The sequence below is a fragment of the Mercenaria mercenaria genome, chromosome 3 (genome assembly GCF_021730395.1).
Source record: "Mercenaria mercenaria strain notata chromosome 3, MADL_Memer_1, whole genome shotgun sequence".
Classification (NCBI taxonomy): domain Eukaryota; kingdom Metazoa; phylum Mollusca; class Bivalvia; order Venerida; family Veneridae; genus Mercenaria; species Mercenaria mercenaria.
The window spans coordinates 37,587,132-37,609,722 of NC_069363.1; the positions used below are offsets into that span (position 1 = coordinate 37,587,132).

Sequence of the window (22,591 nt, forward strand, 5' to 3'; positions counted from 1 at the left end):
AGAACCATAACTTGAAAATTTGAAAATGGGTCATCTGGGGTCAAAAACTAGGTCACTAGGTCAAATCAAGGAAAAACCTTGTGTATGCGATAGGGGCTGTATTTTTCAGTTGATCTTCATGAAATTTGGTCAGAATGATTACCTTGATAAATTCTAGTTCGAATTTGAAAATGGGTTATCTGAGGTCAAAAACTAGGTCACTAGGTCAGATTAAGTAAAAACCTTGTGTATGCGATAGGGGCTGTATTTTTCAACTGATCTTCATGAATTTTGGTCAGAATGATTACCTTGATAAAATCTAGGTTGAGTTCGAAAATGGGTTATCAAGGGTCAAAAACTAGGTCACTATGTCAAATCAAGGAAAAACATTGTGTATGCGATAGAGGCTATATTTTTCAATTGATCTTCATGAATTTTAGTCAGAATGATTATCTTGATGAAATTTAGGCCGAATTTGAAAATAGGGCCTTCTGGGGTCAAAAACTAGGTCACTAGGTCAAATCGAAGAAAAACATTGTGTATGCAATAGAGGCTTTATTTTTCAATTGAGCTTCATGAAATTTGGTCAGAGTGATTGCCTTGATGAAGTCTAGGTTGCGATTTAATATGGATTATCTGAGGTCAAAAACTAGGTCACTAGGTCAAATTAAAGAAAAATCTTGTGTATGCGATAAAGACTGTATTTTTCAATTGATTTTTATGAAATTTATTCAGGGCGATTGCCTTAATGAAATCTAGGTCGAGTTTGAACATGGGTCATCTAGGGTCAAAAACTAGGTCACTAGGTCATTTTTAAGAAAATGCTTGTTTAATCGCAAGAGACCAATTTTTTAGTCCAATCTTAATGAAAATTGGTCAGAATATTTGTTTCCATGAAATCACTAGGTCAAACATGTTTTACACTGTTATGGTGTCTTTCTTAGGTGAACGACCTAGGGCCATCTTGGCCCTCTTGTGTATGAAATATTTTCCGGTGTTTTACTTGAAAATTATATAAATGATTGACTCAATACTTGCCACATTTCTAGAGGTCAGTGAGAAATAGTGCAGTAACTAAGACCCATAAATCTAGCTGGCGTAATTGTTTAATTACCTCCCTTTGTGTTAAAAACTTTTTTCCAGAGCATCTCCTTAACTATATAGTTTGAGAGGGGGCGGGGGGGGGGGGGTGCAGTACAAATTAACAATAACTAGATTGCCCTATTTTTATTTATGTACCTTATCCTAAGATTAACTTGAAAACTGTATAAAGGATTGCTTTTATACTTAACACATTTATTAAGGTGTTTGAGAGGAAGTGAAGTAAATAGGAACTATATAACTCTACATGTCCTTGTTCTTGAATTGCCCCGTTCCTTTCTGGATATTTGCTTCGGTGAGCAGCCGTGCAATGTTGTTCTTGTTTAAGAAGCCTTTGCAAGTATTTTCTGTCTGATAACCCCCATATCATATTGTTATAAAAGTTAATATCTATAGAAACATTTGCGATCAACATCTTAAACACAAACACTGTCTGATAAAAAGGTATATCAGAGCTGAAAAGTAAAACCAGGATATGACCTGCAAGAATGAGCATGCAAGTAGACATCATAAATAATCATTAGTAATGTAACAATGACCCTCACAAAACCTGAGTAGTTCCTCTTTGTTTACCATACCATTTTGTTCTCTCTTGTAGGGATTACCAGGAGAAGAAGGAAGACCAGGGGCTGAAGGTCCAAGAGGCCAACCGGTAAGCATGAAAACATGAGTGAGTTTAAAGTCTCGAGCCAGGTTATCATGTATAGGGCAACTTTTTTGTTTGTTTTCTGCTTAATTACACTATCGTGTATTACCATTTAAATATTACTTTTTTATTCTTGTCTGAATCACTTCTTCGAAACGAAAGATTTTTTCAGTAAATGTTTAATAATTCTACACGTCAAACATTTAGCGATAAATATTTATAGTATAAACAGATTCCAATTGAGATTAAACTATTACGAATTGTCTTGTTAAATGAAAAGAAAATGATTATTTGGTCAAAATTTACTCCAAGGAATGCATTCGTTTGTATCATGCTTTAACCTGCCTGCTGGCGTGCAGGCTAATCATGGTCTGCACTGTTCGCTATTCAGTCAGTTAAAGTTTCAGTTAACACCCCTCCAAATAATGAATGGTATTGCCTAAATTGAATGATGGGCCAGTCCATTGTAGAAATTTAGCAGGGTAGAGGTTAACCGCAAAACGCATTTTTTACTATAATTTAATGGCTATATTTAAATTATTGTAGCAAATGCTTCGGATTAAGTTAATACGTGCTTTCTATCTTCATCATGGTAAAGTGGTTTTTAAACACTTCAAGCCTTCTTCAGCTTAATTGGTGATCAAGATTTGATTACACTATGTTTGAATCCGATAGTGTACGTGACCCAGACTAATGCTAGCTCTTTCAAGTTTTTGCAGATACAGCCTTCGTTATTTATGATCAATTAAACGGTCTCCGAGCAGCAACTGTTTCTGTGTTACCGTTATTTCTGTTTAGAATTAGTTTCATTCACAGAGGAATATAATCAAAAACCTTTCTTCTTTTTATTTTATTTAGATTTGAACATTATGTAATGAACAAGGTGCGGCAGCAATATTGATTATGCTAAACATTTGTTTTTCAGTTTGATGAATCTATTTACAAAATGAAGCTTTAAGAATGTAGTCCTGTTTAACCAGTACTTGAGATATCAAATTAATTCAACTTTTGTAAAATTGATAAATATCGAGAGACAAAGTCCCCATGTGTTGAAAACAGTTTTAGCGTAAATCAATCACTGTTATTAATCCCCCGCCGTGGCGGAGGGATTATAGGAATGGTCTGCGTCCGTCCTTCCGTCCGTCTTTCCGTCCTTCCGACCGTCCTTCCGTCCTTCCGTCCGTAACAAAATCGTGTCCGGTCCATTTCTCCTAAACCCCTTGAAGGATTTTCATGAAACTTGGGTCAAATGATCACCTCATCAAGATGATGTGCAGAACCCATGAGTCAGCCTTGTCGGTTCAAGGTCAAGGTCACAACTCAAGGTCAAAGATTTGAGCCTGCCATTTTGTGTCCGCTCTATATCTCCTAAACCCCTTGAAGGAATTTTATAAAACTTGGTTCAAATGATCACCTCATCAAGACGATGTGCAGAACCCATGAGTCAGCCATGCCGGCTCAAGGTCAAGGTCACAACTCAAGGTCAAATGTTTGAGCCTTCCATTTTGTGTCCGCTCTATATCTCTTAAATCCCTTGAAGGAATTTTATAAAACTTAGGTCAAATGATCACCTCATCAAGATGATGTGCAGAACCCATGAGTCAGTCATGCCGGCTCAAGGTCAAGGTCACAACTTGGGGTCAAAGGTTTGAACCTTCCATTTTGTGTCCGCTCTATATCTCCTAAACCCCTTGAAGGATTTTCATCAAACTTGGGTCAAACGATTACCTCATCAAGGCGATGTGCAGAACTTATAAGTCAGCCTTGTTGGCTCAAGGTCAAGGTCACAACTGAAGGTCAAATGTTTGAGCCTTCCATTTCGTGTCCGCTCTATATCTCCTAAACCCCTTGAAGGAATTTTATAAAACTTGGGTCAAATGATAACCTCATCAGAACGATGTGCAGAAATTATGAGTCAACCATGCCAGCTCAAGGTCAAGGTCACAACTAAGGGTCGAAGGTTTGAGCCTTCCATTTGGTGTCCACTCTGTATCTCCTTAACCCCTTGAAGGATTTTCATCAAACTTGGGTCAAATGATCACCTAATCAAGAACTCATGAGTCAGCCATGTCAACTCAAGGTCAAGGTCACAACTGAAGGTCAAAGGTTTCAGCTCTGTATCTCCTAAACCCCTTGAAGGATTTTCATGAAACTTTGGTCAAATGATTACCTCATCAAGACGTTGTGCAGAATTCATGAGTCAGCCATGTCAGTTCATGGTCAAGGTCACAACTGAAGGTCAAAGGTTTCAGCTCTGTATCTCCTAAACCCCTTGAAGGATTTTCATCAAACTAGGGTCATATGATCGCCTCATCAAGAACTCATGAGTCAGCCATGTCAACTCAAGGTCAAGGTCACAACTGAAGGTCAAAGGTTTCAGCTCTGTATCTCCTAAACCCCTTGAAGGATTTTCATGAAACTTTGATCACCTCATCAAGACGTTGTGTAGAATTCATGAGTCAGCCATGTCAGTTCAAGGTCAAGGTCACAGCTAAAATCAAAGCTTTTACCCTTTCACTATCCATAGCAGTGGCGGGGGATTTAGCTGTCTTTCAGACTGCCTTGTTCAAAATAATGTATAAGATTTTTGCTATTAATTAATAGGTCTTTTATTTACCTTTATACAGCGATATATTCTCCCGACAGATAATTTTGTACCAAAACAACAGATACATACTTCTTTCACAAGAACATTTGTATACTATCATCTATAACATTACATCATTATATAACTTTATAATATCTACATTTCAAAATGCAGAACTAGACATAAGAAAAATTCAGGATATACACCCCATTGCTTAAAGAAAATTGCTTAGATTCCTGCATTACATTTGTTTGATTTTCTGCACAAGTGGGAATGATGTATAACAGATTGTTACAGATAATACAAATTGCATCAAACGCAATCATTCTTTGACGTAAGGAAGTGGCCATGTATTTGTACATTGTGTTAAAGCATAAGGCAGAACACCCAGAATGAATGAACTTCAGTCTGGTCCTAATGTTATTTTTGCCATGATTTACATATGCACCTCTTGATCCTACCCTAGAGAAAATGCCATCAGAACAACATGTTATAAATGATACAGTTGATTTCCACATTGTTGTGTTACCACCTCTTTGCAAGTATCAAATAACTATATATGAATATATCACTATCATATGAACGCTAGGAATGGCATTGTGTGAAGTAGAGGAAACTACAAATAGATATCTTTATTTGCTAATGGTTTACTTTGGACAACTATTTTGTACTATTCTGGTAGTATATTCTTTAATGATGGTATTAGGTAGAACTAATCCTAACTCTATTATATCTCTATTAGCTTTCCATTATGTACTCATCATGTCCCTTAACATGTTTATTTCAGGGGACTCGAGGCGATAACGGATCACCAGGGCTACCTGGAGCACAAGGACCGAGAGTAAGATTGTTTCTGCCTTACAAGATTCCTGTTGCAAATTGTAAATTATACAGCTGATATTAAGTTAATATCATTGGTCATTATTTGCTTGATGATTTTATTACTTTAGCTATCCTGTTTTGAATGTATACACATATATATATTGATCATGGAGATTATATTACATATAACTCTCCCTGGGAAATTTAATTGTTTCTTAAATACTGTCTTTTACAATAATGTTTGTTTCGAGTATTTTCAATACTAATCACTTTGACTGAAGTTGACCTACTTGAAATTTACAAAGAGCGGGAGAAATACTTGAAAGCCAATTAAATCAAGAGGCCGTACCATCTGAAAAGGCGTTGAATAACCTACATCTTGTAAAATACAAAAAGCAGACATTCACGTACAAATTATTCAATAAATTAGATTAACATAGATTCACAGCTTTATATTAATCAGTCTTCATATAAAAACCAACACTCAGCAGGTTTCTTTACTGTCTGCATTCCTGTCCAAAGTAATCAGACCTCAGAACAAGTGTGTTTATTTAAGAGTAAAAGTGGACATTTTTCTAATTTATCTCTACAAAATGTTACTCAAAAACTGTTGTTGTATTATAATTGTGATATTATTGGCCACTACCATATATGCAGAGGGACCCGAACGTAAGCGCAAAAATAGGAAAAATAAGCGAAGAAAATTGAAGGAATTTAGAGTGAAAGGAACAACATATACAGTAAGTCTTCAACTATATAAATATATATATATATATATATATGATATAGATTGGACATACAGGGCGTATTCTCAGTCAAAATGAGGTATTTCGTCTACCTTGTATAACATAACGTAAGTACGTAATTTTCGCATGTCTTTATACTTTTTCACAAACAGGGTCCAGTTGGCGAGAAGGGAGAATCAGGGTCCCGTGGAGCTCCCGGGCTTGATGGACGAACGGTACAAACTTCAGTTAAACTAAAAAATAAGTGAATCCTTAAGAAAAGCATTTTTGTTTGTTATAATAAGTATAAGCATTTCAAAGCGTTCTTTAAGAATAGACAATATTTCAGCAGCATTCAACGCTTAAATGTCTAAAACTTAAAGAAATAAGTTTTCTATTAATATGACAATGGCATCTCAATCTTAAAAGCTTTCTAACTTGTCTTTCAATATCAGATTCTACAACTTTTGATAATCAAAGCAAAATTAAGATTAAAGTCCATGTTTATTTTATAAAAGGGTGTCAAATAATATTTAAATGCATTCCTAACAGATAAAGAAATGATTTATTGCATGTAATTCTAATTGTTCGTGTATTAGGGACCATCCGGCCAACCTGGACCACCGGGCCCTATGGGCATGATAGGACAACCCGGTCCTCCTGGACCTCCGGTAAGATATCTGTATTTCGCGGGTATTTATATCTGTATTTCGCGGGTATTTATATATCGTCATTTTCGTTTTGTAGCGTATGTGGTAAAAATCTATTTTATAATAAACTTAGCATACTGTTTTCACTAATGTTTCACAATGGTTTTCGTTAATATTTAATATCTTTATCATTTGTTTATGAAAATACATTTATTATCAAAATAGGTAACGTTAAATTAGGCATTGTGTTTTTTCCTTTAATGATATACTGACAATTTTTTATTCATTCTTGTGTATTGTCATTTGGAATGTAAGCTTTTTGGACAGTAATTTATTACATTACTGTTTTGACTTCTAAAGTCGTTAGAATTTTTAGAATGTCTCAGTTCATATGGAAACAATGACTTTTAAACCTTTGAAAAACTTTTTTTTTCAACCCTTTGTCTCATGAAAAGTGTATTTTAATAACAGAAGGTACCCTTTAAATTTGTATCTTAAGTTTAGAAAAGAAAATTGTTACTTATTTGTCGCACAGAAAATAACAAAATCAAGTTCACACAGAATTCTGTTTAATCTCTTCAGAAAAAAAAGAGAACCGAAAAAGAAAGATTTATGCATAGTTGTTTCTCGCATTTAATGTGTGTTTCCTGTTGCATTGCCTTATCAAGTTACTCAGTACTGAAGTGTTAGATTGTATAGGTATTTGCTCAATGCTGGTTATGTCAAGGACTGTACTAAAAAAGAAGTCCTTTCTTTCGAGTGCATTGAGACAAGTCATAATTGATCACATATTACTTAACAATTTCACATTTGTAACTTCTGTACAGAATATGACTTGCACATGTAATTTCTTGTTAGAATTATTTTTGTACATGTCTATAACAAATTATACGTTAAGGGTAATACGTTTATCATTGTCTCATTTAAAGCAAAGATATGCTAATTTATGAAAGCAAAATATTTTCCTTTACAAAGTTTTGTATTTAAGTAGTATAAACTTTCGACGTATTCAGGATATGCAAATTAGATGTAATGTGTGATCGAAACTTGTTATTTAATGAATTACAGGGCCCAGCAGGACCAGCTGGAGAAAAAGGATCCGGATTGGTAGGTTTTCAAAGTTAAATGTTATTTACTCCACATTAGATTATCTGCTTTGAATTTGTGCGCGTGATGAATTTGTTCATTCCCATTGTTTACTTAACATTTATTTGACGAGAGTAAATGCCCTATTACTTTCAAATATATCATGGTGATGCACTCTTGATTACTACGTAAGATTTTTTTCTGATAGTAAAAGTCACTGTATTAAATAAGATTCTTTGTATTTTGATTTTATGGATTTTATGTTTATTCTATGTATTCCTTTTTGTTACAAATGATTTATTGAACGGGTTTCAATTTTAATTTATTTTGTCATTGTTAGGAATTTGGTACATATGATATACTAGCGTCAAATGGACAGGAAATGCGCGGTCCACCTGGACTGCCGGTAAGTGTCCAGTGTAAAGAGGGACCTCCTGGACAACCGGTAAGCATTTAGCTCGCTACGACCATTTCTGCTGAATCCTTTTTTTTCCTGAACTGTTTTATTTTGGACTCTTTTTTTGAGTTTATTCTACCCGCTATGTAATGTCTTAGTACGTTTTAGAAAACATGAATTATTTGTATTGTTTACACTTTTCTTTTCAACCGTTTTTCTCTGACTGAGCTATCGTTCATTTTGTTATTTTGATTTTGATAATTTCAAATTTAGTTTCAAATCTCCATAATTTATGTAAAAATGCTAATGTTTTCAGAACGTCAGTTATATTGATTTTATTTGCTTCGTACACTAACTTATTCAATTAGTAATAGAGATCGCATTTTATTTGCCTTCATAGCCAGTTGCTTAATACTGATCGCATTTCAATTTCTTTCAGGAAGAGAGAAAGAATTCAAATTGTACTGATAGTTACTTTTAAGATCACGTGTAATAAAAGATCATGGTTGTATAGAGCTATTTACATATTCATGCAAACCGGATGTTCAGATTCCCAAAATCTCTATTTATATCTATTTTGTATTTCCTAAAGAAAATTAGCAAGTATAGTAATTTTGTACTTATTCAACGGAATGTAGATTTTCTAAGATGTCATAACATTTAAAAGACAGAAATACAAAACAGAGTTCGTATGTATGGGTTAGTATGCCTGTAAACTTCTGATAAGGAGCCGGCCATATGAACTTCTCGTTAGGGGAGGGGGGAGAGGTGGCGGCTGAGATTTTTCTTGGAGCCAGGAATGCTTAAGTTTCATATTTTTTAGAGTAAAAAATAAATCATTTTCTTTTTTCCGGTGTTACTGACATTTTTATTATTAAAACTTTATAAGCACTATAAAGATATACGTTATGCTTAATAGCACATGGAAAGGCTAAATGCAAATTTGTTTTTTTTGTCTTCCGTGATCAAATTTTCAAAGAAAAGTAGTTTGACTCCAAATATTTGTTCCTATCCTTGAGCACTGTCGTAAAATAAACAGTACTTTCAAACTTGCTTAATATATATCAAATGTAATGATTGGTACCAAAACATTAAATAAACTACTAGGACCATAGACGGCGAAAACAACTGGATGTTCAGTAACAAATAAGTAGGTTGATTTGATACAACCTCCCCCCCCCCCCCCCCCCCCCCCCCCCCCGCCTCCACTTTGAAAATATTATAAATATGGTAAATTTTGAAAGTTACGCACAGACTGAGCTATAACAGATAACTATTCTAATGGATGTCTTATACACACCAATATGTATCAGTAGTAGAGGGGATACGAGAGTCCTGTTCCGAAATCGTTTGAAATTTATGAACGCCTGCTTTTGAATTATAGAGGATTTTAACTCTGAAGTATGGTTATCATTTGTTCTAGGTTTAAGTGATGAAATGAGGAACTAGTTTTTGAAAAAAAAAATTGAGTAGGACGTTTGTTAGGATTTGCGACCCTTGTAGGAACTGGTGTAAAAGATTGTTTTGAATATTTCATAAGCCTAATGCAGAATTCTAATAAGATTTCAGTGTAAAACTCAGGGTATACCTGCAGTCAAAATGGCACCATATAGCTTCAATAATCATACTCGGTACTTGCTAAATATTAAAGCGTCGGTGTTCTGCTCTGTAGCGAAGAAAGAATGTCGTGTCTTTATATATATATATGTACTAAAGATAAATTTTTAATATAAAAGCAATTCAGCAGCAAAGAATATGGCTTTAAGAGTCATTTTCAGCAAACCAAAAGTCAGATTTATTTCATAAAAATCCCAGCCTCTCACACTTCTCCGTCCCGGGAATATCAATGGTCGACCCTTTATTAGAATAGTTACGCACACTGCTGCCTAAAGTGTGCTAGATGAATGGCGGAATCATATAATCATTTGTTATTATGGTTAATATATTAACTGATATCATTTGAATTATATACATGTAATTAACTTTAAACAATAGAATGTAATTGATGTATTAACTTTTGTAAGCGTGTAACATTACTGGAACATACGTTTTGCTCATGGTCGAATCTTTAAAATCGTGTTTCAACCAGTTTACTTATATTTATACAAATTCAGGGACCATCGGGGGCTACAGGAAGCGCAGGATTGGTAAGTTTTCTCCTTTTAAACTGTTTCACATACCCATAAGTTTTACTAGCAATTTTATATCCGTTCCGACAGCGACGCGTCTCGTTCGGTAATTTAAAAGCCAGAAATGTTTCCCAGAAATTTAACAGATAAGAAACAGAATCCCATTAGATTATTTAATTAAGGATAAAGGATTATGTAACTGAGATTATTGCGGCCTCTACATAAAAATGTAAATGAAACCTCTTGATTTATAATGAAAAGAATGCTTTGAAATAGGGTATGTTGAACCAATACTTGTTTGCCGTTAATTACCATCGCATGGTGTGTGTTTCATTTCATTGGTTAATTGAATTTTATGTGTTTTTGATAAGACGAAGGCATTAACTAGATAACACAGGAGAATAAGGCTTTGATGCTTTAATTCGAGATAGAAATCTATCATTAAGAAACATGGCTACCGGAACCTTAATAATGAGCATATATGTTTTTACACATTATTATGTTTCTGAAATGTTTCAACAAAGAAAGTGCACCCGTAATATGTAAGTCGTGTACAATTATTACTTAACAGCATGAGATTTAATGCAATCATAAATACTCATATTATAGTCGGGTCCGAGAGGTCCATCTGGAGAGCGCGGGCCACAAGGTAGTTCAGGTGCCCCTGGAACACCAGGACTTCCAGGGCCGACGGGACCACCTGGTCCTACGGGAGAAAGAGGACAGCCGGGATCACCTGGTATGCCTGGACTCCCGGTAAGTTTATTTGTGATTCGTAAAACAAATAGAAAAAAAAGTAATCTGGGTTAAGATTCATCATTTTCCCGAAATTTAGATATGGTTTCAAATCTCTAAATGTTACCTTTACTTGTACTATAAATGCTACTGCACCTTCGCAGAGATTTTTGTAATTATAGAAATCTACTTCATGTAAACATTTGCAGAAATCTGTATTTGATAGAAGTAAAGCGAATTCAGAATTTACTTGAGCAAATACGGGCCTCGTTTATTTGTTACTTCCTATTGAAGAATGTGTTAATATTAAAGTAAAAGAGGCTACTGAAAGTTGCATACACTGTATATTCTGTCAGATCGTGAAATTACGTTACTTGACTTAAGAAGAATTATGTGACTAGTTAAGTCTGATCAATTTAAATGTTCAAATCATTATGACTTACTCGCTTTAACTAATTCAAAGACTAATCAAACTTCAGGGCAGGAGCGTATCCGACGAAGAAGTCAGACAAATCTGTTTCCAGATATTACGTGAGCAACTCGAAGACTTAGTCGCAGATTTACGTGGGCCAGCAGGTCCACCAGGTGTTGGAAAACCAGGAAAATCTGGACCGCCCGGACCAACGGGTCTGCCAGGTAAAAACGTGTTCTATTCATACATAAATAACATATAAATATTGTGGTCGTGGTGAAGGTCAAATAATAAACTACAAGTAAAATGTTTTAAATGTATTTCGAATTTTGGCGTGATGAAAATAGATTTTTGACTTCAGTTACTTCTTAAGATTGATTTTCAGTAGAGTTTGAAGGAAAAGATTCATCTGATAAATAATCATATTTCTCGTATCTTTTGTGTACACTTCTGTCAGAATCTGGTGTGACTACTTTAAGGTGATCGTGGAGAGCCAGGTCAGCCAGGAGAAAGAGGTTTCATGGGACTTCCAGGTCTGCCAGGAACACAGGGTCCTGTAGGACCACCGGGAGAGCCCGGAATGAAAGGAGATAGGGGATTCCGAGGAAGAGGAAAAGACGGTATAATGGGACCACGCGGAATGCCAGGTTTGATATTTTACATTTTGTGGTGATATGCGGTGTGCAGACTTCTGGAATTCATTTTTCGAAAAAGACATTAGTAGTTGAACAACTAATGAACAGTTTAGATTAAATAATGCGAACGCAATAGCAACACTATCATGCGACAGTCTTGATAATTTCGTAGAAAATGTGTGTAATTTAAACACTGAATTCTTCATACTGAATCTTGTAAAATTGTGAATATCATGATAATAGATACAAAAATTCATTATTTTTGTAAAACCATCTTCAATTGTTGCTCTACAACAATCGCAGCATATTATCTACCTTATGTGAAAGTTTTGGAGTGAATAAAATGACAATAAAACTGTCTATAACACAACGCAGTTTGTATTTGTGGACTTTACAAATATGTAATATAATCCGTGCAAATTGTAAATATCTGTATGTCGGATATATCAATGTGCTTTATTTTTAGGACAACCTGGACCCACTGGAGTCGGTCAGGAAGGTAGACCAGGAGAGAGAGGTCCCCCAGGATTACCTGGAACTCACGGCCCACGGGGTCCGCCTGGTAACCAAGGAGCCCCGGGATATTGCGAATACTGTAATTTTGCCCCAGCAGGAGGGCCACAAATAGTTCGACTACCAGGAAGTAATGTCAAGGGGCCTTAAATATCACATACCATGAAGATATTATTTTATCAAACCAAATCAAAAAGACTTGTGATAATTCTGATTGCTTATTTGTTTCATCTTTTCATTTCTGTTTCATGTAGTTTACAGCATTAGTCCATTCGTTCTCGCTAGTCCCCGCTTTATTCCCTAATAGTGTACACCTGCAGCATGCTGACCCGGCAAAATTTATATTCATTCTTGCCTTTAATACGGTGAATTCTTCATTTTGATACTTGGTGTAAATAGTAATTGTCCGGACTTCTGGAAACAGTACATATAAATGTTTGGTACTTTCCGCTGTTAGATGTTTAAGAGTGATTAAAACAATTGAAAACGCTTTTGACTCGAAAAAATTAGTCCGCGTTTTTTAATAAAAATTATTTTTGAACGAATCTTGAATTGTATATACTGTTATCACTACGTGTTTATGTATGTGTAAACGGGCCAGTATGTTGTAAAATAGTTCTTCGACTTTAATGTATTAATTTGACCAGTAAAATCTTTCGTACCTGTAGCATGCTTAGGCTTCATAAAGTCCCATTTATTATATTTCTGTTTCACTGTAGTTATGTGTTAACGTTTAGAATGTATAACATTTATATACCTGATTTAGATGCACTGCATGTGACCAGTAATCATTATCATGCCAGTATTTGTTATTGTGTGATTGGTTTTATTATTATTTTCAATCCTTTTTCATTCATTTTATTGTTTTTATCTGTTTAGAACAAAATGTTGGACATTTTAAAATGAAAATACCTCTATTAGTCTATTAACATTTGATCACCGCTGTATCTGAATCGCATTTGCTAGCTATTTTTGTGATCATCTGAAACGAGAAAAGGATCTTCATTCATATTGGGCAATACCATTTGTTATTTGAAGGGGTGTTCACTGAAAATTTACTGACTGAATAGCGAACAGTGCAGACCATGATCAGACTGCACTGGTCGCAAAGGCAAAATCACTTGCCGCCAGCAGGCTAAGGGTTGATATTAAATTTATTTTATTATTTTACGTAATTTAGACATTTTTCAAGACACACATGTTTCGATTGTTTGCTTATACTTTTATAGCACGCTTGCATGTAATATTTTAGGTACATGCTAACATAGCAACAAAGATCGTAGGTATGTGTACGCAGCGGACACATTACGACACAAAGCATGTATATATTGTTCAGATATTTTTCGAAGTAGCGCATGTATATTTGATTTGTGCATGGCCGTTTCGCCAGCTCGTGGGCAATGCTCTTTAGTAAAATTATAACGCCAACAGTATCATCACAAGATCTCGGTTTTCTGCCACTAATTCTGACTGAGCAGTTATGTAAGATCTGTAACGAATATGTACTAGAAAGTAAAGATTTACAAACATTTTAATCACAGTGAAAGTTAGTTTGGGAATTTCATAGAAAAATAACATGAATACTAATTCAACACAGAGTTAATGAAGGACGAATAAGTTCATTGTAGACAAATAACAAAAGACTTTATCAATATCTAAATAAAGTAATAAAAATATTTTTGATAAAGAGTCCATTAAGCACGAAGATGTTTTATACTAGTTAATAACTATGGGAAAAGTTTATCTTGTTAAAATTAGGAAGACCCTTATCACAGATTGAAAATCTGCACGTGTAATAACACTAAAATTGTCTGAACGATAGTTTACTTACTTGTACATTTCGATATGACGATCTTGTACGAAATTGCTCTCTCAGATAAATTGCAGGCAACGCATACGGAGATGCGATATTTATTAGGACCCTATGGGCATCACTTCAGGTTTAGTAATTGCACATTCGCTCATTTTGCATCACATTTTTCTCACATTAAACATAATATTGCGCATTTTACTTATGTCTTTGTCTGTATTTAAGTACATGTCTTTTTTACAATTATTGGCATACAAGTTAAAATGGCATTTCTTTAATTGAGATTTCAAAGTACCAGCATAAGATTTTTCGACGTTTATAATCCTGTCATTAAAACAATGTACACGTGCGTAATAATGCGTTTAAATCCTTTAGTGAAAACAAAAGCCATTATTTTGTACGAATGAATTATTCTAATGGCATCATTATAAACGTTGAGTACTATTTTAATGAAAATGTTTTTATGTTACAAGAAATACAGACGGTAAACAACTTTTTTTTATAATTCATACTTAAATTTAATACATCGTATGAAATGCATTTTACACATAGGTCAATTTGTCGCATGCATTAAGAGTAGAGCTAAATAATATGTATATATACGTGCCATACGTAATGTTTTATATTAAAACATGATTTTTACTTTTTATTACTCTATTTTTCAGCACTTTTTATGCCAGTAAATTCATATTTTATCATGTTAAAGATAAGTGTGAGTTTGTTGATCTGACGATGTTGTTTTATACATTTTAATACCGAAATTTTGTGTTTCTGTACTAACCAGAGTCTCCATTGTTTTAATGTCATGACAACATTTCGTATAGTTTATGATATTATCATAGTATATATTGTGGTAATACAGTATTTAATACACTCTGTAGTTCATTGTTTTCGCATATATCCGCGTATAAATATTCCCTGGTAAGCTGAACATTGTTGGGTCTTTTTTCAAATTATAGGCTGACTAGGGACAACATGTTACTGGTAGCATATTTATTCATGCAAACACATCAAGTAATATAATTGACATTCACCATAAATAGAGACTATTTTCAGCTTATCTTGACAGTTTCATACAGGTACCATCTTGTTTAAGAATTAATTTTGATAATTTTGTTCACAAAACATGTACGAATATCAGGGTAAAACAACATTTGTGTAGATATCTTATGTCTATAAAATTACAGCTATAAGAAAATTTGCATAAAAATTATTTGAGATATAAAGGTAAAATTGTTATGTTTGGATATTCCTCTTCACTTTTTATTTCAATCAAAATTAAGTTATTTATCTACATTTATTTAATTTGAATATGGATCAATATTACTCTAAGTTTTGACTCAAAAGTCATGAAAAAAATAGAACTACTGCTTGCTAAAATGAACTTTTTACAGTTATGTCTGTACCTTTGTCGTATTCAAATAAATTGTTTTGTCTGAATCTCAAATAAAAGCTTTTTTAAACTTCGTCTTTTTATTATCTTTTTATTGTAGTGTGCATTGTACCCTGTTGAGTAATTGGTTGATCAATCGCAGTACCAATCACAGTAAAAAGTTAACCTTCACCCTGCTAAATTTCTAAAATGGACTGGTTCATCTTCTAATTTGGGAAGCACCATTTTTCATTCGAAGGGGTGTTCACAGAAAATTGACTGGCTGAATAGCGACCAGTCCAGACCATGATCAGCCTGCATGGACGTGCAGACTGATCTTGGTCTGCACTGGTCGCAAAAGCAAAATTACTTACCGCCAGCAGGCTAAGCAATATTAACTGCATACTCGCTTTGATTGTGTTCAGTAGGTGCATGAAATGCCTCTATTACCCCAAATGACCAGAAAATATACCAACACAGCGTCCAAGTACAGGAAAAGTTTTACAACTGTTGTGATAGTTAAATCTTTAAAGACAATAACTGATCCGAAAATGGTCTTGTGAAAATGTTTGAATTCAAGAATCAAATATTCCATTCCTTACTTAGATTCCTGAAGTTGGCAGTATCGTATATGCTGGTTTGTATGTTTGTGATTGTTCATCATGGAACAGTTATTAAAAAACTGAAAACAAAAGCAAAAACACATACAAACAGTTTATCAATATATTTTAAATGTTAATTAATAATTGGAAAGTTTAGTATACTATTGCCCGTACTTGGACTCATTGTTGTTATATTTTCAAGTATTGTTGGGTCTTTGAGTCCGTTCAGTTTTACTGAAGTAGAATTCTGCTTAAGCCTGGAGGGGTATAAATTGCAAATTCTAATACCTCTCATGAACAGACTTGACTAGATCGAGTCTGATATTATTTTGTATTATTTTTCTTTGTAGCATTTATGCTGCCAAAGGATTTTCTTATAGATTGTATTGACAATGATGTCATGGAGTGACTTTTTTCTTTTTAACAAGGAAATGTTGCACAATTTCAAGGAAGAATTATTCATTATTCTAATAATGATAGATGTAATAACACATGTACTTAAGAAATAATAAGTTCCCAAATGTGGCTTATCATAGAATAACCCGTGTTATGAGTTCTTAAGCGTAAGAATATATCACGAAGGCCGCAGGCCTTCGTGATATATTGTTTCGCATAAGAACGAACAACTCTGGTTATTCTACGATAAATTACACTTGGGAACTTGTTATTTCGATTCTAACACGACATACTAGTATCAACAGTGTTAGAAAAAATGGTAATTACTTTTTACGACCGTGCTACGCACCTGGATCGGATGACATCATTGCACGCGAGTGGTTTATTGCAGAATAACCCGAGATAGATTTTGCTCAACATGCATATAGGTTATTCGCTGGTCGTGTTAGAATTTGATATAACCATAAGAATCATACTTCTAAAATATGATTCTTGAATAAGATGCACAAATAGACAGGTTTATCCCTTATCAAAGATTTTAATTAATATAATGCAAAAAAACGCCATGGACCTACGTTCGTAGGTACAGCAGATTCTTATATCATTTCAGCTTCACAGTGCATTGTGTAATTATCAAGTATATACTAGGCAAATGAAACCGACAATAACTTGAGAAATAATGATCCCTTTCAGGATACTTTTTGTGTATATTTGCTTTTCATAGTTGATTATGACGCCTAAATTTCCATTATATAATATATAACACATAAATAACGCATTTGCTTTGAACAAGACTGAAAATACTGTGAACATGAAGAGAATATTTTCGAGTAGTGCAGAGCAGAGGCTGACAATATTATTCCAAATGTTGACAATATTTCTGTCTTACGAAAAGCAGTGTAATATTTATTGTAATATTTCGAAAGACTGAAAACAAAAAAGCACTTTCCTCAGATCACCCGAGACGTTGTTTTTGAATAGTAACAAATCAACTAGGTCCAGTCTATTAAAGACATGTATATTTTACTGGGTCGATCTCACTGGCGCCAGACCAGAAAGAAAATGCCACTGTACATGTCATACCCTACCCCTAGGCATACTGTAAGAACCATGGTCATGAACAACAAGTGACATTTTATCTTCCATCCTGCATCAGTCACACTGTCTCAATATCTCATATCACTTTCTCTGGTGCCATTGGTCGATCTGCATAATAACATAACCTCATGAGAACGTCATGGTAACAGTAAGCAACGTATACATGTTGGTGTGATTCAGATTTTATTAATATATATATATATATATATATATATATATATATATATATATATATAGAAACGGAAATAAAACTTCAACGTTATAGTTGCAGAATTTATACAAATGGAAGTAAATGCATGCGAAGTTCTACACACATGATGCTTGATGTTAGACAGAAAGGATTTATGGCAAACTTTGAATCAAGTAATATCTAATATGTCTTCATGTCCTCTCTCTAAATAGGTACAGGTCGACAGTTCTTTAGTTTTAATGAATATATTGCAATTGTATTCTTTTCTTCAACGCCGTCCTTTTAAAAAAAATATGAATTTCGATTTACTTCGGAATATGGTTAAACGGTTTCTTCTATGAAAATGAGCTCGTTAACGAATAATAATTTTTTTATATGTTTTGGTTGCTGGGTCAGTTGATGTATTACCACGCTGGGTCATACGGGGAGGCCACGATATATGTGTCATATTAACGATTAGTATCCGGGCCAAGCATTGTCTTGACCGAGATATACAGGTACTCGGAATCCAGGGCTTTTGTCTTATTTGTCGTATTTATTGTTTGAAAATTGCTTGAAGTGACTCTCTTGTTCGCCTGTCCACGTGTTTAGCTTCTTCAGAGTTGAGCCTAAAATATAAAACATTTACTTAATGGAAACGTAAGACTTACTTCAGAGCTGAAAATCAAATCAAAATAAGATAGGTGCTGTATATAATGTGCCTCATTATAAATTTACTGTAACTTGATCTTGGTTACTCAAAAAAAGTTATTATTTTGAAATAAATAAGTGTAATATACCGGTATTCAAGAGAGTTCGTTACGAAACGCCTAAACGGTGAATGTCATTATGCAAATGGTTGCTAGGAACGTTTTCTCCGATACGTTCCCATTACATGTCTCAACATGTTTGAAATACATTTTTAAATTCGAGTTGTAAACATCAGGTGCTATACTATATATTTCATTGACTGAAACAGCTGTCCCATCTTCTTTCTACCACAAGGTTAGGTATTGTCAATTATATTTTAAGTTTGCGTTACAAATGATGCGACAAATGATAAAGAAAGTCTGATATTCAGAGACAATTCACTTTTTGATATGTTTCGGTCTTAAAGTACTGCGTTGAACGACAGATATACTTGACAAATTATCAAAAGTTGCCCTGGATCGCTTCCTAAATTCTATGTTTCGATCCCATATCGGTGAGCGAGGGGTAATCGATCCGAAGCCATCTACCTTAGACACTCTATCACGAAGGCCCAATCAATAATTATAGACCATCAAGCAGCAACACGATCAGCGATAGGCGGCAAATTTATATTATTATAGGAGGTGTTTGTGTTTATTGTAGGTTAAACACCTTTTGACGTTTTTAACCCATTAAATGTTTAAAAGCAATGTTTTTATATATCAAATAACAAGTTCAAACTAGAGCTATCACTGAAGGTGATGTACCCCATCCCCCACGCACGCACTGATAAAGTACATTTGATGCGCACACATTTGTAAAGCAACAATAAAACAAAGTACCATAACTCTGAAGATTTTTTCCAGGAGTCTATGCGAGCACAAGATTGCATATGAAGACTCTATGTATATAGTACAGTAACAAAAACAAAGTCCCATAACTCTGAATTTTATTTTTCTGAAAGAACCTAACATGCACCATGCACAACTATTATTGCTATTGATCACTTTTGTAAACTTTCATTAAATTGTGTCAAGGGGATGAGGAGAGTTGTTGCGCACAAGATTCTACGGACATACAGACGGACAGCCTGAAACCAGTATATCCCCGTTACAACTTCGTTGTTCGGGGGGTACAAAAACAACCACTTAACATAAAGTTTCGAATATACAACAGATAATGTAGAAGTACGATTCTCCCTCTCAATGAAGACTAACAAATGTAAAATCGGCACTGGTTCAGAATTGGTAGAGTGACAATGATCAGAAAAGGCCCCTGTTTTAGGAGTAGGTGGGACCCCTCTGTTAACAAAGCAAGTTATATACCAAAATGTTTGGTAATGTCTTTAGTATCTGGAACAGCCGGTATAAATTGGCAAATATGGTGGCGTTCCGAAAAATCCAAGATGGCGTCCAAGATGGCCGCCATAATTGTGAATTCAGTGACAATTGTATGTAACAATGTTGTTATTTTATTTATAAAGGTAATGCTAAGTATTTGCATAGATATTATTTGTATTATGATGTACTTCATATTGGAATATAGCAGGGACCACATCAAGGTCAAGGTCATTTCAAGGTCAAATTACAAAAAAAGACCTAAAAATGATATTTCCTGTATATAGTTTCTTACTTTAAATGATTTTCATATTCACTTTGATCACAAATGTAATAGAAAAACTTGTAATTGGGTGTTTTTCATTAAAGTTATATTTACAATAAAGAGTACTGATATGTTGTGGATACTAATACATTTTCATACCGGTACATGTTGTCTAAACTAAAAGTCGCTGTTTCTGTAATATCAAAAGGTGAGGAGGGACCTCTCTGTTAACAAGGCATGTTATATACCAAATAGTTTGGTAATGCTTGTAGAATCTGGAACTGCCGGCAAAAATTGCCAAAATAGGGGGTGTTTCGAGAAATCCAAGATGGCGTCCAAGATGGCCGCCATAAATAACCAATTCCATGAAAATGTATGTAATAGTATGGGGTTTGATTTATAAAGGTAATGCTAAATATGTGCATGGATATAGTTTACTATTATAATGTATATCTAACTGAAATATAGCAGGGACCACCATAGGGTCAAGGTCAAGGTCATTTCAATGGCAAAGTACTTAAAGTTCCCCAAAATTTGATATTTTCTACTTATTTTTTTCTCATTTTAAATGAGTTTTACATTCGCTTTGGTTACAAATGTAAAAGCGAAATTGGTAATTGCAGGGTTTTCATTAAAGGTTGTATTTTTGTTAGACTATTTATATAATGTGGACAGAAATATTTTTCATACCCGTACATGGCTTCCAGAATTGCTCCAAAACTGCTGTGTTCATGATAATTTAATGTTCAACTGTTACAGATTAATTTTAAAGGTATAGCTACATTTGTGCACGGAAGATGTCTTTATTATTTGTATACTCTTTCTTTTATAAGTTTACTTTTGATAAAGAATATTCATGTTTTGTGAAAACACCAGTACATGATGTCCAAGATATATCGCTGTGTCCTTGATAGTTTAATTTTTTATAGCGACAGTATCATTTTAAAGTTATAACTAAAAGTTTAAATCTAATTGTACAATATACTTTGATCATCTTTTTTTTAATATCAACAGACATTTAGGAAAGAGTATTTAGAATGGTCGTCTGCTAACGGCAAAATCCTGCAAAGAGCTTTGGTCAAGTAGTACATCATCTGATATCATACAAAATTATTTAAGCCTACTATAAATAGATAATGATTTCAGTGAATTCAAATCCATCTTTTATAATAAACAAAATAAAAGATAAATACTTTACTGAATTATTGTGAAGAGGTGTTAAAAACAGAGAATAGAACATCCCGTTATAACATGGGTACTGAAAAATGCAACAATTTGCTTGTCTGTTTTGAGCATAGACAGGTAATCAATGCAAAAGAACATTAACTCTATCACTAATTTTCAGAAATTTCTTTGTTGCAATTAAAATGCCACCATCTGTGAACAAACTTAATAGCAAGGGTGAGTTCTCATATAGGAATGGACTGAAACTCCACACAGTTTTGATTTTGATGATCTTTCATTAATTGCATAGGCTTCTTAACTCTACTTTACACTGTTACACAATATGCCCCTTTTTGGTTTAATTTTGTATGAAAGCTGGTAGCTCAGCACCCACTAATGAGAATGGATATAAACTTCACACACCTGTCCGCTGTGATGAGCTGACGTGCATGCTACACGTTCCATAACTTTGCATTGTTTTTTTTCAAAAGTGTTCCCCATTTTCAACAATTGTATTAATAAAACTGACAACTGTTAAATTGTTTAACGTTACTGTCCTCCGGCAGCTCTTGTTTCCAAACCAAAGATAAAATGTGCTTTTCAACCATTATGATTGATTTCAGCGCTATGTCAAAATCTTTTCCAGACAAAATATGCCCTGCTGTAAGATTGGCAAATACATCAGAGTCAACCATTAGGTCCTCCAGACCAGCATCACCATAAATATGCCCAGTCTCATTTAACAAAGCCATCATGCAAAGCATGTCAACTTCTATTGGTATAACAACTTTTTGTTTTCCGACAGCATTTTTGAACTACTATGAGTATTTGTGCATCTTTCAGCAAACACTTCTTTTTTGGTCAAATAATCCACCTTCCTGTGATATCTCGATTCAGCAGTCACTAAATTACCTTTTGAACTATGTAATATATTATACAGTTCAGTGTCATTCTTTTATTTTGATGTTTCTGGAAGCTGTAAATAAAGTTTTGAACTTTCATCAAAGATGAAATTCCTTTGGAAGCACAGAATGCAACCAAGCAAAACAATAGCAGACTCGGTTTAATTGAGAGGTAGTTGTAAATAGGATACCCCCATGCCCTCTAGCACCAGCTTATGCAGAACTTTACTACCCATGAACATTGAGTGGTCTCCTTAATCCCAAATGACCAGAAAAAATAACAACACTGAATCCAAGTATTTACGGCCGCCACACGGTACATAAAACTGCTGTTGTGATAGTTGATAAAATCTATAAGAAGATCCTTTA

At 34.2% G+C, this 22,591-nt stretch overlaps 2 protein-coding genes across 11 annotated transcripts in view; one reads left to right on the plus strand and one right to left on the minus strand.

Annotated features, from left to right (window-relative positions):
• LOC123525056 (collagen alpha-3(IX) chain-like) overlaps nucleotides 1-15,693 on the plus strand; it is a 247,922-nt gene extending 232,229 nt beyond the window's left edge. For 8 of the 9 annotated variants that reach the window (XM_045303754.2, XM_053538217.1, XM_045303751.2 and 5 more), the window contains 11 exons: nucleotides 1,679-1,732; nucleotides 5,101-5,154; nucleotides 6,034-6,096; nucleotides 6,460-6,531; nucleotides 7,579-7,617; nucleotides 7,937-8,041; nucleotides 10,108-10,140; nucleotides 10,732-10,878; nucleotides 11,337-11,493; nucleotides 11,749-11,916; nucleotides 12,371-15,693. In XM_045303754.2, the coding sequence (XP_045159689.2) occupies nucleotides 1,679-1,732; nucleotides 5,101-5,154; nucleotides 6,034-6,096; nucleotides 6,460-6,531; nucleotides 7,579-7,617; nucleotides 7,937-8,041; nucleotides 10,108-10,140; nucleotides 10,732-10,878; nucleotides 11,337-11,493; nucleotides 11,749-11,916; nucleotides 12,371-12,567 (1,089 nt within the window). In that variant the 3' untranslated portion in view covers nucleotides 12,568-15,693. The remainder of the gene's footprint in view (nucleotides 1-1,678; nucleotides 1,733-5,100; nucleotides 5,155-6,033; nucleotides 6,097-6,459; nucleotides 6,532-7,578; nucleotides 7,618-7,936; nucleotides 8,042-10,107; nucleotides 10,141-10,731; nucleotides 10,879-11,336; nucleotides 11,494-11,748; nucleotides 11,917-12,370) is intronic. The other variant, XM_053538222.1, reaches the window with a different exon arrangement.
• LOC123525055 (uncharacterized) overlaps nucleotides 14,918-22,591 on the minus strand; it is a 39,971-nt gene continuing 32,297 nt past the window's right edge. For both annotated transcript variants that reach the window (XM_045303746.2, XM_045303745.2), the window contains exon 19: nucleotides 14,918-18,493. In XM_045303746.2, the coding sequence (XP_045159681.2) occupies nucleotides 18,421-18,493 (73 nt within the window). In that variant the 3' untranslated portion in view covers nucleotides 14,918-18,420. The remainder of the gene's footprint in view (nucleotides 18,494-22,591) is intronic.